The sequence below is a fragment of the Primulina tabacum genome, chromosome 10, assembly GCF_025594145.1.
Source record: "Primulina tabacum isolate GXHZ01 chromosome 10, ASM2559414v2, whole genome shotgun sequence".
Classification (NCBI taxonomy): domain Eukaryota; kingdom Viridiplantae; phylum Streptophyta; class Magnoliopsida; order Lamiales; family Gesneriaceae; genus Primulina; species Primulina tabacum.
In genome coordinates, this window is record NC_134559.1 from 7,816,018 (window position 1) to 7,834,980 (window position 18,963).

General features: G+C 34.1%; 1 protein-coding gene across 1 annotated transcript; it reads left to right on the forward strand.

Moving 5' to 3' along the window:
* The first annotated feature begins 4,533 nt into the window (after window positions 1–4,533).
* On the forward strand, window positions 4,534–5,876 carry LOC142505737 (cytidine deaminase 1-like). Its single transcript, XM_075618840.1, has one exon. The coding sequence runs from the start codon at window positions 4,690–4,692 to the stop codon at window positions 5,677–5,679; it is 990 nt and encodes a 329-aa protein (XP_075474955.1). The 5' UTR covers window positions 4,534–4,689; the 3' UTR covers window positions 5,680–5,876.
* Window positions 5,877–18,963: the final 13,087 nt, after the last annotated feature.

The window sequence follows — 18,963 nt, forward strand, 5'->3', positions numbered from 1 at the left end:
GATAGTGCCTGCAAGAACCAGTCGATTATGATTAACGTACAGTACGGTCCCTTCATCTCATATATCCGGATCGAATATGCAACCATTGGTTCATTGAGGGTTGCATAATAATTCGATAACTATGTGATAACTTTAATAGTGGCATCGCGTGTACTATTGGAGAACTCTTTCTTCAACGTACATCTCATACTCTGGCCAGAGATTCCATGCACTATTATTACATCATATCACATAGGATATCCACACCCGCAGGTGAGCGGTGAATCCCCGACTACAATGCACTGGCTCCTATATGTGTCGCAACTGTACCCAACCTCGCCACCTGATGACTCTCCTGGAGCCGGTACACGAGTCAAAGCACAACCCTAGCATATAGAGCCTCAGTGTTGTCCCGGGTCGTAAGGACTAATGGTGTACAATCATAACCGCGGACTTATCCTCTCGATGAATGATAACCACTTGGAAAGTCCGAGGGAGGGTTGTTCGGTATAATCATCATATGACTACCCATCTGCATGTTTGGACATCTCTATGCCCTTACCAAGAAATGCAGTACACAACATCACAGATGCTAGTCTCGAGCTCAAGCGGCCTTTATCCCTGTTTTAGGCGGCTGAATCGACTAGGAACGAATTTAGAATATGCAGTGTTTACAAATGAGTTTCAACATCGAGTTACGATTCATTTGTATTAAAGCATAATCAAGGACTTTATCTATGCTGTTTGCATCAGTATACAGATAAAGTATAACAAGACCATAAAAAGTTAAATTATATTAAAATAAAGATTGCTTATTTCACTTGAGTCAATAAATTCCCTAGCCAACCGTTGGCTTGCACGGCATCTACTCTAACAATAATAACCTCTAAAAAGAATCAGTTCCTTGTTAATCTGATCATTGATTAAACGTTCACCAATTTTACTGACTCGGACATCCTGTCATGAACTTAAATATATTAAATTTAATCCAACACAATTGTCTCTAATTGCATATTGATGATAATCTCTAAAAAGAATCAGTTCCTTGCTAAAGCTTGCTTCAATTATATCTGGAATAATTACAACATAGCTCGTCAACATCAATCAATTATTGGGATGCAATAGGCCACATAAATTTCATACATTTTTTTTATATATAATTACATAAAATCATATAAGAATTTCATACTATATACTAAGAAATTTTTTAGAAAATCGTCATATAAATTAGCCTAAGTAAGATTATGATTATGATCTAATCATTGAAAATTACACCTTAGTGTAAAAAATCTAGCAACATATTCGCGTTACAGAGAAAATCGGATGAAATCAGCAAAAAAAAACCGGTTTTTGTACTGAGATCGAGTTTTTACTCGAGCGATTTTCCTAATTTTAATATGTATGATTTTAATATTTTATAATTCAATAAATACTTATTTAAATTATAAATATATGTCATTTGCAATAGCATAGTTCCCTAGAAATTTAATTGCTTGTTTATGTTGCCAATACGCATCTTATTGACAATAAACACAAGTTTCCCGTGACGTGGAAGCTTATCTCCTGTGTTATTCCATTTTATATCTTTTATTCAATTATTTTTTGTTTTAATTTTCTATGTTATGATTATATGTATTAAATATTTTGAAGTTTTTATTTTATAATAATTTATTTTTTATTATTACATAAATAATAATAATAATAATAATAATATGAAATTTGATACTCGTGTCAAACATCTTAAAAATTAAAGATTTAAAATAAGTTTATAATAGGCTACAATTGACTTTTATAGCAACTTGGGTTAATCATTTTCGTAAAGCATGGACGAATATGAAGTAGTTGTTATAGAAACTCATTGTGCAGTCACGCAGCCGCGGGCCCGAGCTCGAGGCGTGACATGAAATGGAACCAAAATTTGTAATTTTACAAGTTTTAAATATATTTTTTTATTTCTTGCAATTTGTTGACCAGATTCATTGACGTGCTAGGCCAAAGTTTCCCTTCTGGAAAAAATTTATGAATGCCATTTTCTCTACGTTGTCCTAATGGAAAATTTAGTAACATTCGAACTTGAAATCAAATAAACGAAACACATGATTTGGTTCGATTCATTCACAAATTTGGATCCCCAAACATAGAGTTAAACATCTTTCCTATACTTTGAATCCACATTTGAATTTAGTTCAAATAAACTAATTATATGTCACAAACATCAAATATTTTTACACAAAAAACTCATCGTATCACGTTTCAATTTCGTGATATAGGTCTCCTATCCGATCTGATCAATTAAAAAATATTATTTTTTATGAAAAAATATTATATTTCACTCTAAATATAGACTTAATCAACCCGTGTTACGGATAAAGATATGTAAATCATCTTATAAAAATCTTGTTCATATTATCATTGTTTATTGGGAGAGAACTAAAACAAGATAGAAAATAAAAATAATAAATAAATATCATAAAGCTAGCTTTCATTACTAAGACTCTTCCCTAACTTATTAAAATATTTAAAGAAAATCAGATAAAACATTTTATTATTGAAAATGATAATAAAAGTTAGTTACAGGTAATCCGACAAAAGAACTTGGATAGTCAATGTTGTTTGCTATCATAAACAAATTTAAAAATTCATGATATATTGAATGAAATTTCTTACGTAATTTACTCTTCAGTTTAATGAAATATAATATTATTTTCATGAGAAATTACACAATATAAGGAATTAATTTTGCTTCACTCCCGTTGGTTTGGTTTTATTTTTGGATTAACCATATTTAATATAAATCAAAACAATATATATATATATATATATATATATATATAATATATGTGTGCTTAAAATAAATGTTTGAGAATGTCTTTGTGAAATGGTCTCACATATCTATTTTCGTGAGATGGGTGAAAAATAATAATTTTAGTATAAAAATAAATTTTTTTTTTATAAATTTGGTCGGATTAAAGATAAATTGAATAAAATTAACATGTGAAACTGTCTCATATGAGTATTTGAATAAAAATTTTTGTGTAAAATAATTTTTTAAAAATATAGATATTATACTTAAAATTTAAAACTAGTTTTTATAATAAATTATTTATATTACAAGTGAGATGATCATTACAAATATCAAAAGTATAAATAAGAACAAAAAAATATTTTATTCAAATATGATTGTTATGAATGAGATATAAATTCGGCACAAATAAGTTTGTATAATATTTTTTTGAGTAAAGTTCACGTGAAACGGTCTCAAGGATTTATAGTATGTGAGACGGTTGACTTGGTTCATATATACAAATAAAATTATTATTTTTGGAATAAAAAATAATAATTTTAATGAACCGACTCGAGTGTCTCACAAAATTGACCCATGAAACATTATCGTAAGAGTTTTTGTGATTTATTTTTTTTTATCAAATTGAGATGTAACTATATTTTCGATTTTGATATTTAAAAATATTTCAAAATTTTACTTTACAGCTCATATAAGTTTATGTCTTCATAATTTTTGTTATATATGTTATCGAAATTGAGTTTTGATCACATATATTTTAATTTTTGACAATTTTAATTTTTCTTAAATTTAAAATACTAACGTGACACTATACACTCCACTATTACGTTAGTATCAAATTAACTTCACCTAGGCTCTACACCGCACCAAGTCATAAAAATATCAAAATGACAAAAAAAAAAAAAGTTAAAACTGAAATTTAACAACATAATGGGAAAGAGACTAATATGAAGAACCCAAATTAGAATTTTTTAATTGTAATTAGGCAAAAACTTGTGTGAGACGATCTCATAAGTCGTATTTTGTGAGACGTATCTCTTTTTTGGGTCATCAATAAAAAAATTTATTTTTTATGCTAAAAATAATATTTTTTATTGTGAATATCGATAGGGTTGACTTGTCTCACAAATAAAGATTCGTGATACCGTCTAACAAGAGATCTACCTGGTAATTAATAGCAATAATATCAAGTTATCACTTGTGTTTCCTACGTAAAAACGAGAGAGGATACAGAAATGGACGAGAAAGTTGGCAAACCTTGGGTTTTGGATTTCAATTAAAATATTTTATATCGATAATAAAAGAAATCGAAGTACTTACAAATTGTGTTTAAATTGAGAGACTATTACAAATAATATAAAAACTATTATAAAATTATCTCACGATTTAGTCTTATGAAGCATATTTTCTATCAATAAAAAAATATATTTTATGTCAAAATTATTAGTTTTATAAATCAAATTAATCTGTCTCACGAATATAAATCTATAAGACCGCTCAGAAGATTTTATATAAAAATGAAGACCAAAAATTATTTACAAGATAATGTTTTTCCTCCGACCTTTCTAAAAAATATTAAGTGTCTAACGAGATGACCTCACGAGTATATATATATATATATGTGTGTGAGATATGTCGATCAAATCTATATTTATTATAAAAATAATAATAGAAAGTAATATTATTCTATGAATTGGATCGATTTGAAATCTACTTCACAAAATTACGTGATGTATGAACACCAATTCCAATTGTAAAAGAACTCCACCAGCTGAGAATGGAAAATCCTATAAATACCACCACCTTCACACCATGGCTACTCCCCCACTCCAACAATTCTTCAAGACCCAATCTTTCTCCCCAAATCCTCCAAAATTTATTCAGAAAATCATTGCAAGCAATTGTCCATGGATTCCAAGGTATCCCAATTCGTTACAGATGCTTCTGAAGCAGAATCCATGGCCAAATCCTTGAGCCTTCCATCTGTGCAGCACCTTCTTCCCCACCTCGTCGACTCTGCCCAGTCATTAGCTCGCCCACCCATCTCCAACTTCCATGTGGGCGCCGTAGGACTCGGTTCCGACGGCCGTGTGTTCTTTGGCGTCAATCTTGAATTTCCTGGAGTGCCGTTGCATCACTCCGTGCACGCGGAGCAGTTTCTTATCACCAATCTTGCGGTCCACCGCTGCCCTCGCCTCCTCTCGCTTGCCGTCTCTGCGGCACCCTGTGGCCACTGCCGGCAATTCTTGCAGGAGCTCCGCCTCTCCTCCTCCTTGAAAATCCACATCACCGCCGATTCGGAAGATTGTACCGAAAATCTTGAATTAAACGGTGGGCTTAAAGATCTCACCTTCAAGCCCTTGCCAGAAATTCTACCGAATCCGTTCGGCCCGCATGATTTGCTGGATCAAGAAACTCCTCTTCTCCTTGAATCCCATCACAATCGGTTGGATCTGTCAACAATAAATGATGCGTCAAACCCGAGAAATCTTTGCAATGGGAATTCGAATGTGGGAAAATTGAGTAATGACAATGGTGAAAAACACGATCTTCACGAAGCCCGGTTGAGAAAATCGGCGTTGGAAGCTGCTAACAGTGCATATGCTCCCTACAGCGGTTGCCCGTCTGGGGTGGCGCTGATGGATTGTGAAGGGAAAGTGTACAGGGGTTCTTACATCGAGTCTGCAGCGTATAATCCGAGTCTGGGTCCGGTGCAGGCGGCATTGGTGGCATATGTGGCGGGAGGTGTCGGTGACTATGAGAGGATTGTGGCGGCGGTATTGGTGGAGAAGGAGGTGGCTAAAGTGAGGCAGGAGGATACCGCGAGAATGATCTTGAAGGCGATTTCGCCTAAGTGTGAGCTCAAGGTATTCTATTGCCACTCGGCCAAGAATTGATGTAAAAAGGTTCCTTGCTGTCCAACAAATTCATCTTTAGTGACTCGAGATTACGATTTGCTACTGTAGATTTCATCCTGCAAAATGATTGATCTCAACGCTAAGTTAACGAATGAAGTGAAATTTGTGAACGAATATGTACAAATACTTCTCTATGATGAGTTCATGAATGAATAATTACACTTCTCCTATTTGAATCCATGTTTTCTTCACTTTTCTTTTGCAACTTGTATCTATCTGTGTACCAGTTTTTTTTCTACAATTGTGCATTTATTCCACTGTTCTTATCAACCAAGAGTTCTGGTGTACGAAAACTTTTCTAGCCACGCTTAAAATGATTGTTTGTTCTGGGGGTGAAGGGCTATCTCGAGAAGTTGTTGTGGCCGATGGTTTGCGGTGTGAATTTGTGGTGGAGCGGCCGCAGAGGGGATCGGAAGTCAGAGACGCGCCCAAAAATTATATTGAGGGGGCCGCTCAATACATATGAGGAAACAAAACTAGTATTTTTGAAAAGATAACATTCTAAGTTTCAAAAATTTTTCGCTTGAGTGGAGCCGATTGCCCCATGTATCCCCGTTGGATCAGGTTCCCTGTAAGCTGTGATGATATCGACATAGCTAGAAATATGGGGGTTAGACATCGAATAAAAGGATGTATGTGGTGCCGGGATGGGACGTGGATAGAGCCACCTTATTGACCGGCATGGAAAGATCAATTTTACATGCATTCGATTTGTTTCAATCCTTTTTTTATCATGAAAGGGGGAAAAAGACTAGCATTTAACGAAATGGAAGTACCGATGGTCCTCGCAAAGGCTGCCGAGACCATTCTTGCGAACCATGAAGGTCAGTGCGGACTCGAACACGAAGAACGATCCATCTTCTAAAAAAGATCCTTTGATTCTTCTACTGTAAGTGTGCTTCCATTCAATCGATGTTGATTGATGCTTGATCTCGTTTTTTTCTCTTGCACTATCTAGCTGTTTCTTATTGGAGAGATACATTTCAAAAAGGAGTTACCATCATTGTCTATAATTATTCTTCAATTATTGTTGTTATTGTTGGTGGAGATTGAGCTTTCTGAGTTGGATTTCCACCCTGTTTTACAGTCAAATGTCTACATATGTGTAATGTCAATTAGATCTTATGCATAAACACGATGAAAATATGAGTCTAAGTCGTCGTTTTCGAGTGGATTGGAGATCTCTTTTTCCGCAGTTTGTAAGATTCGGTATTGGCCACACAGTGGAATCTTTTTTTTTTTTACACCTTTTGATGGTGCACATCAAATATTGTCAAAGCCACCGTGTGATGGAAATAGTTGAACTGACTTGTTCATGGTTTGGTCTGGCCGTTGTGGCCTACATATCAAGTAGGATGAGGATAGTTGTTGGGACATAGTATTTTTGTACTCAAAACACAGCGGAAGTTTAAAAATTTTGTCCTTGGACGTCGTGTGTTCAAAAATTCATAGGGCTTTTAGAATTATACATTTGTGTTTTCAATGGTGGACTCCTAACTATTCTGGTGTTTAGGCGGATATAGCATTTCTTGTAAATCCTTACGAACTGCTCTTCAGATTTGATCGCCTAATTATGTCCACGATCGAAAGCTATGTTCATCGCTTGTGTTGCACTAGAAATCGCAAACGATTTGTGCGTTAAGACTGTAGCCTCCGAATTTCAAAAATTCGGAGAACGGTGCTGCAACAGTGGCGCAACGACGATGGAAGGAACAAGATGGCCGAGATTTTCCCTTGAAAATCTCAAGGTGGCCGTGGGTTCTTTTCATCAAGGAAGGAAGGGAATTTTTACTTTTGTGTGCAAAAATTAGATTTTTAATTATGAGTCTTAGTGGTGTATATATATAGTGATACTCCTAATCTAATTAGGAGTTACTCTCCCACAAAGACTGTAATAATTTCATTATATTTAAACTATCGTATAATTAATATAAAATGTATTTATTAACCTTTAATAATACATGATATAATAATATCATATACACATATTTTATATCACCATATAAAATATATACATGTGTATATGTATATTAAATTAAATAATTATTATTTAATTTATAAACTAATTCCTTGGTTAATTTAATTCTAGACTCCTGTAGAACATATATGAGAATTTGTGCATGTTAGTAGTAACCACTACTAGCACAACCATTTAATTACTAAATTCCAAATTCCAAAAAAAAAAAAAAGATTTCAAACTCATTATAACCCTGATCGACGATCTGAGAGAGCCGATGTACCAAAGATACAAATCTTGTTCATATAATGAAAATCGAAAATTTCGAAGATCAAAATTTTCATTTACCAAATTTGGAACTTACCATATTTGGCAGCTGCCAGTTTTGTAAAATCCTTTACTAAAATAGGCAGTTCCACTCTCCTTACTTATTTAGCAACCAAATTAACTTTCATTTCTTTCATCATATAGAATCAACTCATAATCTCCTTTATAAGCTTCTTGTTTGATCTCTATCAAACTATAGTCGTCAAATTTCAACTCCTTGAAATTTGACTATCTAAATGGGAACACAATATCCGATACTTGTGTGACCCTCAATGGTTCAGGGATACAGCTAGCCATGGATTCACATCTCCATGTGGTTCAGAATAATATTTATTTTTATTCAGGTTTACTATAGTTAACCCCATTCTTTTCATCAACTCCTTGATCATGAATGTCAGAATTCATTTCTGATTGCATCCATCGAATCATGGTAAGAGTGTCTAGTAGCATCGTCCCATGATCCCCTAGATATCACTGATGGTACCTTCAAGAACCTTTAGTCATGGTTAGCGTACAGTACGGTCCCTTCAATGCATATATTCCGATCGAATCTGCAACCATTGGTATATCGAGAGTTGCATATGAATTCGATAACGATGTGATCTATCTTTGAGTACAAATAGTGGCATGATATATGGAACTAGGAAAACACATTTCCCTAATGCACATTTCTTGCTCTGACCAGAGACTCCTTGCACTATCAACTCATCAGATCACATAGGATATCTTCTCCCGTAGGCGAACGGTGAATCTCCGACTACAATGCATTTGCTTCTACGTATTTCGAAACTGCACCAAACCTCGCCACCTGATGACCCTCGATGGAGTCGGTAAATGAATCAAAGTGCATGCTAGTACGTATAGCCCCTGCATTGTCTCGGGTCAAAATACTAATAGTGTACAACCATAATTGTGGACTAGTATACTCGATAAGTGGAAACCACTTGGATAGTCTGAGTGAGGGTTGTTCAGTGCATCATCATATGATCACCCATCCGTGTGAATAGACATCTCCGTGTCATTGCCAATGAAACATGTCGTTTACATCACAGATACTAGTCTCAAGCTCGAGCGACCTTTATCCTTGTTTAAGGCGGCTGATTCGACTAGGAACTTGTTTAGAATATACGGTACACTTCCTAATGAGTTCTATGATCTTATGTGAGAACTCGAATTTCCAGCATTTCAGCAGCAATGCAAAACTCCAGCAGAAGTTAATATTTCCAGCATCTAGCAATATTCAATAGCAAAGGAAAATTTCAGCAGAAGCTAACAATTCCAGCATCAGCTAATATCTCAGAAGTTGATATTCCAGCAGATAGAATCCAGCAGCAGAAGAACGAGATTCCAGCAGACAGTTACTAATCCAACTCATGACTTGTAACTGAAGTATTTAAAATGGAATAAAGGCTGTTAAATGCAGATTATGGCCATTAATAGGGAGTCTAACAGTCAGATTTTGGCCTATAAATAACACCCTCAAGTCTCTGAATTGGTGTTACACAAATCTTGAGATTATTACTTAAATTTTCGAGCTAAAAGAGTGCCTTGTTCGAGCAGTAAAATCCAGTAGCGAGAGCAACCAGATTTCCAGTAGACTTCAACCGAAACTCTAGCAAATTACTGTTAGTGGGCTTATGTATAAATATCTTGAAATCAGTATAATTCTGTTTTAAAACACAGTTTCTGTATATTTAATTTCTGATATATGATTTTGAAGCATTGAAACTCCCTAGTGAACTAATGGTAGGAATATATATTCTGAACATTTCTGAATTCTGATTCTGATCCTGGCCTCACCCCTTAGAGGAGAGAACATATAGGGGACTGATATCAGTTTAGCCATGAAATTCACTAACATGCTCAGTGCTTACTAATTCTGATTTTTGTTCTGAAACCTGTGATTTCTGAATTCTGATTTCTGTTCTGAAAATACGAGTTTTCTGTATATTATTGTATTACTGTTTCTGTTGAAAACGATTTCGAAAATTGGGAGTTATTCCCGCCCCTGCTTACTGAGTGACAGCCATATCACTCACCCACCAAACCCATCTCAGATAAGAACGAGGAAGAAAAGTTAGAAGAAGAAGAGCATATTCAATTCTGGGGCTGGTGAAGAAGACCGTTGTTTATCAGTTCTAGTTTATGTTTATTCCGCTGCATCTAAGATACTTTTATATTTGATTTTAAATTTTCGCTTGTAAAACATTTGGCATTGAGTTTGTATCAGACATTGAAATATTCAGTATTTATGAATAAAAAGACTGGTTTCTGAATTCTGTACTTCTGAGGCTTGTTGTTTTCGAATGTAAATTTGAGAGCAACGTCGGTGTCAACCAACCCCCGTCCCGGGGCGTGACGTCTTACGTTGCGACGCAGACCTCGTGATATTCAAGGACTTTATCTATGCAGCTTGCATGAGTATACATATAAAGTATAATACAACAATCGAATAAAATCGTAAAATATTATTAAAATAAAGATTGTTTTACATTAGAGTCAAAAAAGCACAAACCACAAGTTGGCTTATTGAACGCTTACTTTAACAATAGTACCAGATGAACGCTTTTTTTCACATGTAGCATCCATTGAAAAAAAACAGTAGATCTTGTTGTGAAAAAGTAAAAATTTATGGTAAAAAGTAAAAATCTCAAACTCTCAAAATTTACCAAACTACACACTTTATAATATTTTTCTCTCTACTCAATTGTGATTTTCTTCACAAATGAGAGATCTATTTATAGGAAATCTTTACAAATAATCCAAAAATAAAATACATCATTACCTACATCATCACACACTAATTTTCAATATTTACAACTCTTATTTTCAACATTCAAATATTCAATACACACATTTTAAATATTATTTTCCAATACTCCCCCTTGTGATGATGATCATGATACGATGATGTCTTCATTACGTATTTTTGTACTGCCTCGTTAAAAACCTTACTTGGAAAAACCCATTGGGATAAAAACCATAGTAAGGGAAAAAGAGTGCAGTCACGTAAACTCTCCCTGATGTTGACATGAACAATTCTTCACAAATTTCGTAGATTGCGCATCCCAATATTATATATGTGCTTTCTGAATATTGACGTAGGAAGTGCCTTTGTGAAGAGATCTGATGAGTTTTCACTTGATTGAATGTGACGAACATCAATACATCTATTCTTCTCAAGCTCCTTGGTGAATGCGAAGAACTTAGGAGGAATATGTTTAGTTCTGTCGCTTTTTATGTATCCTTCTTTCATTTGAGCAACACATGCAGCATTATCTTCATATAGTATCACAGGCTTCTCATCAGATGATAATCCGCATGAAATTTGGATATGTTGGGTCATTGATTTTAACCACACACATTCACGACTTGCTTCATGTAGTGCAATAATCTCGGCATGATTTGATGAAGTTGTTACGAGCGTTTGTTTCTGAGAACGCCAAGATATTGCAGTGCCTCCACGAGTAAATACATATCCAGTTTGGGAACGTGCCTTGTGTGGATCAGATAAGTATCCAGCATCAGCATAACCAATTATACTTGGATTAGCATCTTTTGAATACAAAAGTCCCAAGTCTGTCGTTCCTCGTAGATAACAGAATATATGTTTAATTCCGTTCCAGTGTCTCTTTGTTGGATATGTGCTAAATCTTGCCAACAGATTCACGGCAAAAGATATATCAGGCCTTGTACAATTTGTAAGGTACATAAGGGCACCGATGGCACTTAGATATGGTACTTCTGGACCAAGAATATCTTCATCATCTTCACATGGACGGAATGGATCCTTTTCTATGTTTAATGATCTAACAACCATTGGAGTACTTAAAGGATTTGCTTTATCCATATTAAAACGTTTAAGGATCTTTTCTGTATAATTTGTCTGGTGAACAAACATTCCACATTCTTTTTGTTCAATTTGTAAACCCAGACAATACTTGGTTTTTCCAAGATCCTTCATTTCAAATTCTTCCTTCAAGTATGACACAACTTCTTGAATTTCTTTATTCGTTCCAATGATGTTTAAATCATCAACATATACAGCAATAATTACGCATCCGGATGTTGTTTTCTTAATGAAAACACAAGGGCATATTGAATTATTTACATATCCCTTTTTCATCAAGTGATCACTTAGTCGATTATACCACATTCGACCTGATTGCTTTAACCCATATAATGATCTTTGTAATTTCACAGAATAACATTCCCTGGGTTTTGAACTTTGTGCTTCAGGCATCTTAAATCCTTCAGGGATTTTCATATATATATTACTATCAAGTGATCCATATAAGTAAGCTGTAACAACATCCATAAGACGCATTTCTAAATTTTCAGATACCGCCAAGCTAATCAAATACCGAAACGTAATTGCATCCATCACAGGAGAATACGTTTCTTCATAATCAATTCCAGGCCTTTGAGAAAAACCTTGTGCAACAAGTCGAGCTTTATATCTTACTATTTCATTTTTCTCATTTCGCTTTCGAATAAAAACCCATTTGTATCCAACAGGTTTTACACCTTCAGGTGTAAGGACTATAGGTCCAAAAACATTACGTTTATTTAGCGAATTTAATTCAACCTGGATGGCATCTTTCCATTTTATCCAATCCTGCCGATTTTTACATTCACCAAAAGATTTTGGTTCATGATCTTCGTTATCATTTATGATGTCGATTGCCACATTATAAGAAAATATATCATCAATTTCATCTATATCTTTTCGGTTCCATATTTTTCCAGTATTAATATAATTGATAGAGATTTCATGATTCTCGTCAGTTTGTGGTTCTGACAGAACATTTTCATCATCATGTGTTTCTTCAGGAACACCATTCTCTATTTTGTGATCATCATGTGTTTCTTCAGAAACGTCATTCTTTATTTTGTGATCATCGTGTTTCTCTATGAATTTTCTTTTTCGAGGATTTTTATCCTTGGAACCGACTGGCCTTCCACGCTTCAGGCGTTTAATGACATCATGAGTATCTTCCATTTGTTTCTTTGGAATTTCAATTCGAGCAGGGGCATTTACAGCATGTATATATGATTTAGTTACCCCTTTTGTGTCTGCAAATGCATCTGGTATTTGATTTGCTATTCTTTGCAAGTGTACAATTTGTTGTACATCTTTTTCACATTGTTTTGTTCTTGGATCCAGATGTAACAATGATGATACATACCATGTAATTTCTTTTTCGGTATGTTTCTGTTCTCCCCCTAACATTGGGAAGATTTCCTCATTAAAATGACAATCAGCAAAACGTGCTGTGAACACGTCGCCTGTCTGAGGTTCAATATATCGAATGATTGATGGACTATCATAACCGATATAAATTCCAACCTTGCTTTGAGGTCCCATTTTCTTTCGTTGCGGTGGTGCAATAGGCACATACACCATACATCCAAAAATTCTCAGATGAGAAATGTCTGGTTCTTTACCAAATGCAAGCTGCAATGGGGAGTATTTATGATATGCACTTGGTCTGATGCGAATTAATGAAGCAGCGTGTAAAATTGCATGTCCCCATATAGAAATAGGGAGCTTTGTTTTCATTATCATTGGTCTAGCAATCATTTGCAGACGTTTAATCAATGATTCAGCCAATCCATTCTGTGTATGTACATGAGCAACAGGATGCTCAACAATGATTCCCATAGACATACAATAATCATTGAAAGTTTGGGAAGTAAATTCACCAGCATTATCAAGTCTAATTTTCTTGATTGTATAATCGGGAAATTGATTCCTCAATTTTATTATTTGAGCAAGTAATCTTGCAAATGCAACATTTCGAGTTGATAATAAACATACATGTGACCATCTGCTGGAGGCATCAATCAATACCATAAAGTATCTGAATGGTCCACATGGTGGATGGATTGGTCCACAAATATCACCCTGAATACGTTCAAGAAACATTGGTGATTCAGTTTGGATTTTGACTGGTGATGGTCTTATAATAAGTTTTCCAAGAGAACATGCTTTACATTGAAACTTATTATTCTGAAAGATCTTCTGGTCTTTCAGTGGATGACCATGTGTATTTTCTATAATTCTTCGCATCATTGTTGAACCAGGATGTCCCAATCGATCATGCCAATTGGTTAATATCGAAGAATTATCAACTACCATGTTTGATTCAATGAGACTTATATGTGTATAATGCAATCCAGTAGGGAGCATTGGTAGTTTTTCAATCACATATTTCTTTCCTGATTTATATGTGATAAGACACATATATTTCTCATTCCCTTCATTCATTGTTTGAGTATCATACCCATGGGAATATATATCATTAAAACTCAACAAATTTCTTTTCGATTGTGGTGAATATAAAGCATCATTGATCAAAAATTTTGTACCATTAGGTAACAAAAATTGTGCTTTACCACATCCTTTAATCAAGTCTACAGGACCTGATATTGTATTCACCGTTGTTTTTGTTGGTTTTAGTTCCAAGAAATATCTTTTATCTCGGAGGATAGTGTGCGTTGTACCACTATCGGGTATGCAAACTTCAGCTTTGCTCATAGCATTTTCCATATTTGAACTTCAAAAAAATATGCAATGAAATAAATTACTTGCAATATATATTTAAATATAACACAAATCATAATTATACAATAAAACATTATTCTATGAATACATGAAAAATAGATTATTGTACATTTATATTCTACCATTATATTGTTCATTTTCAGAGAAATCGTTGAGAAAATCTGCAGCATCAATATTGTTCATTTCTATCCCACCAACATATTGATCATTTCCAGAGAAATCATTCATAAAATCACCAGCATCAAAATAAGTTGCATCACTCAAACGGTCACTGCGTTCAGTGAAGTTGGTCTCCTTTTCTTTCCCCTTTAATGATTCTTTATAAAGTTTACAAAGGTGCTCAGGGGCTCGAACTTTGGACCAATGTCCTGCAGTACCACATCTGTAACAAGAACTTTCATATCTTTTTGAGTGCTTCTCATTAACACTTGTATTCTCATGATGCCTTTTCTGTGGATGGTTTGGGACGTTCTTTTGAGATGAGTTATAAAAATAACTATCTCGATTATTTTCAAAACCACGGCCTTGACCACGACCACGGCCAATTCCACGTCCACGTCCACGTCCACGACCTCGACCTCGACCTCGACCAAAACCTTGTCTTTGAATTTGATTTTGGTTTCCAGGTTTAAATTCATTTTTACTTACAACATTTACTTCTGGAAATGCTGTTGATCCAGTGGGTCGGGACTGATGATTTCTCATTAATAGCTCGTTGTTTTTTTCCGCCACAAGAAGACAGGCGATGAGTTCAGAATATCTCGCGAATCCACGTACTCTATATTGTTGCTGTAGAGTAATATTTGATGCATGAAACGTGGAAAATGTTTTTTCAAGCATCTCAGATTCTGTGACCTCATGTCCACAAAATTTTAATTGCGAGATTATTCTATACATCGCCGAATTGTAATCACTGACTTTTTTAAAGTCTTGGAATCTCAATGTATTCCATTCATCCCGGGCGGTCGGAAGTATAACTTCTCTTATATGTTCGAATATTTCTTTTAATCCCTTCCACAAAGCCATGGGATTTTTTTCAGTCAGATATTCACATTTCAATCCATCGTCGAGATGTCGACGCAAAAATATCATGGCTCTTGCCTTTTCTTGTGACGTGCATATGCCATTTTCTTTAATGGTCTCGCTTAGACCCAATGACTCAAGATGCATTTCTACATCTAGAGTCCATGGCATATAATTCTTTCCCGTGATGTCGAGCGCAATAAATTCGAGCTTTGTTAAATTTGACATGGTGGTACTAAAAAATTACGATGCATTTTATTAGTTAATAATTATTGCAATACAAAGTAACGGATAAACAACAAGTACAAGTATTTGTAAAAATAAAGAAAACACACGAGGAGGATATTCTCCGATAAATAAAAGACTCGTGAGTATGATAACCAAAATAATTAAAAATAACCTTGAGAAAGCCATCTTCTTTTTTCTTCGAAAAATTTGATGATGAATAATTTTTAGAGAAGAAGAGAAAGTTGGAGTGATGGAATGTGTTTGTGAGATCATATTTATAGGGCAAAAAATAGCCGTTGTTTACCATTTATGACCGTTGGGGTACAAAAAAAAAAATAAAGGTATGTATTTGTATAATTTTATGATAATAATATGATATATATAATATTAGACATGTTTAAATAATTATCTATATCATATCATAATATTATAATGAGTGTCATAATTTATTTTGTTTAAAAACTTTATAGGCTTTTATACTTGTCGTATCCCTTACCGGGAGTGTGGGATGTCGTCTTAACATCCTCCCAGGATTTATAACAAGTTTATGAAAAATTTATTTTTATTATTTCTAATAATAACATTATATTGTATATTAAATAAATACACAATAAATAAATAACAGTAAAATAAATATAATTATTTTTATTACCTTTTTCTTCTGTTTGGAGCTTGGAAAAGTATGTAGGACTTTTAGAGCTTCGTGCTGATAACGTGTTGTGAAAAAGTAAAAATTTATGGTAAAAAGTAAAAATCTCAAACTCTCAAAATTTACCAAACTACACACTTTATAATATTTTTCTCTCTACTCAATTGTGATTTTCTTCACAAATGAGAGATCTATTTATAGGAAATCTTTACAAATAATCCAAAAATAAAATACATCATTACCTACATCATCACACACTAATTTTCAATATTTACAACTCTTATTTTCAACATTCAAATATTCAACATTCAAATATTCAATACACACATTTTAAATATTATTTTCCAATAGATCTCACATATATTGATAAATATCTGTTTTCGAATATACTTTTAAGACAATATCATATTCCCTACGAGTAGCATCTTATTAACTGTCTTTTCATATTGTTGTTACTATTCTCTACAGACATCATATTATAATATGTTGGCATGAGTTAGTTTTATCATTTGTTGCTAGTATACTACTACGTACAAAGCAAGTTGAGGCTACGGATGTTAATTCCGAGCGGAACGAATTTAACCAAAAATCTGAACCGAATTTCACTGTTCGGTTTTGTTAAAAGACAAAATATTTGCGGTTTAACTGAATTTCTATTTCTTTCAATTTTTTATTTATATTTATTAATAAAAAATATAAATAAATATAATGATTTTAAAACTAAAAAAATGATTTTAAAAATAAACAAAAATTGGTTTTCAGTATGATTCGGTTAACCGAGCTAAAAAAAACCGAACTGAAAACCGAAAATTTTGTGAACCGAGAGCATTCAGAGACCTTATTCGTTCCACGTCGGAGACAATGGAGTAGGAAATTTTAAAATAATGATTGGATGGAAGGATTTGAAACCATGAATTTAGAATTCATTTGGTCTTCTATATGAATTTTTGTTGGGTGGATTTGAAATCCACTCTCATGCTAATCCATGTGGGAAAATTGCAATATTAGTATTGTAAGTTAGTTTGTTTTGGATTTTAGATTTACTCATGTTAACTTGTCTATATTTGGTTTATATACACACACATGCACACTGATAGTGGGGGATATTTAGTATAGAAGGGATGAAGTGAAAATGGCTAAAACTCGAGCAAAATGGTTGAGAATTTGAACTAAACATGCAAAGAGATTGTTTTGGGTTCTTCCATTGATATCCAATGGTCGAAGACAAAAAGTTTTACGAGACGGTCTCAAATGTCGTATTTTGTGATACAGATCTCTTAATTGAGTCATCCATGAAAAATATTACTTTTTATGCTAAAAGTATTACTTTTTATTGTAAATATTGGTAAGGTTGACCCGTCTCACAGATAAAGATTCGTGAGATCGTGTCACAAGAGACCTATTCATAATTGAAATAGACAATAGCTAGATGAGAGATGATAAAAAGAAGGGAATTTATGATTCGTTTCTTCCATCAAACATAAATTATGATTTAATCTCACAAGTCATTTTCATCTCCCTAGTCTTTTGGGTAAAAAAAAAATACTAATTTGTTCAATTTTAAGTTTTGGTCCATTGAGTTTTCAAATTTGATCTTGTTACATAAATTTTTTATTTTCTACTATTTTGATCTAATTAATGTTATGATATTGTAAAATATTGATGTGACATCGAAAATTAATTTGCTGACTTGTTAGACGCAAATCAACCATTAAATCCTATAACGAATGGATGGAATAAAGCACGTGCACCGAGTTCTTCAAGTTCATCTCCATTCCTTGCAATGGGTGCTTCTCCTTTTTCTCTGAAATTTTCATGTATTCATAAAGCAGCTATCAAAATATTCATGAATTAACAGTATAGTAAAATATATAAATCTATATGATCTTATACATTACTTATTTACTCTATTTTTCCTTGGACTTGAAGTGCTCGCAGATATTACCCGATGTTTATGCGTCTGATGTTCATCTTCCATGACCGTAATAGCGTTATGCTCGGTCTTTTTGAGGAAGGAGATGGGAGAGACGCCGGGCCCTGCGCAGGCAGTAAATGTTGATTGGTTTTCTAGAGGAAAGGGGATACTATTTTAGGATGGCTGTGAGATAAAAAGAAATAGAAATGAATGCAGGGCCAGCTTCGAAATCCATGAAAAGGGGATTAAATTTGAGGTCTTCGTTTAGGCTGCCTAGGAGCAACAACGAGTCTGCTCCCACCCTAGAAATTTTGAGTCCTTTCTCATGGGCAAATTGTAGACCAGTCTCCAAAGCCAGACATTTAGCGTGGAAAGGGGAGACCGGATAACGAAGCAACGCTCAAAATTCCCATTTGAGTTTCTGATAACTCCCCCCGAGGCAGACCCAATCGAGAAAGGGGGATACATCATCATACAAGAGCATCAGTGTTCATCTTAAGTTCACCTGGCTCTGGAGCCATCCAACTCAGAGATTGGTGGCGGTTCTTTGTCCTTCGTGTTAGAGTAGGTGTCCGGCAATACAACTTGTGCCTCGG

Bases quoted from the DNA above. Each gene is read 5' to 3' on its own strand.
- LOC142505737 (XM_075618840.1), top strand. From the start codon at position 4,690: ATGGATTCCAAGGTATCCCAATTCGTTACAGATGCTTCTGAAGCAGAA.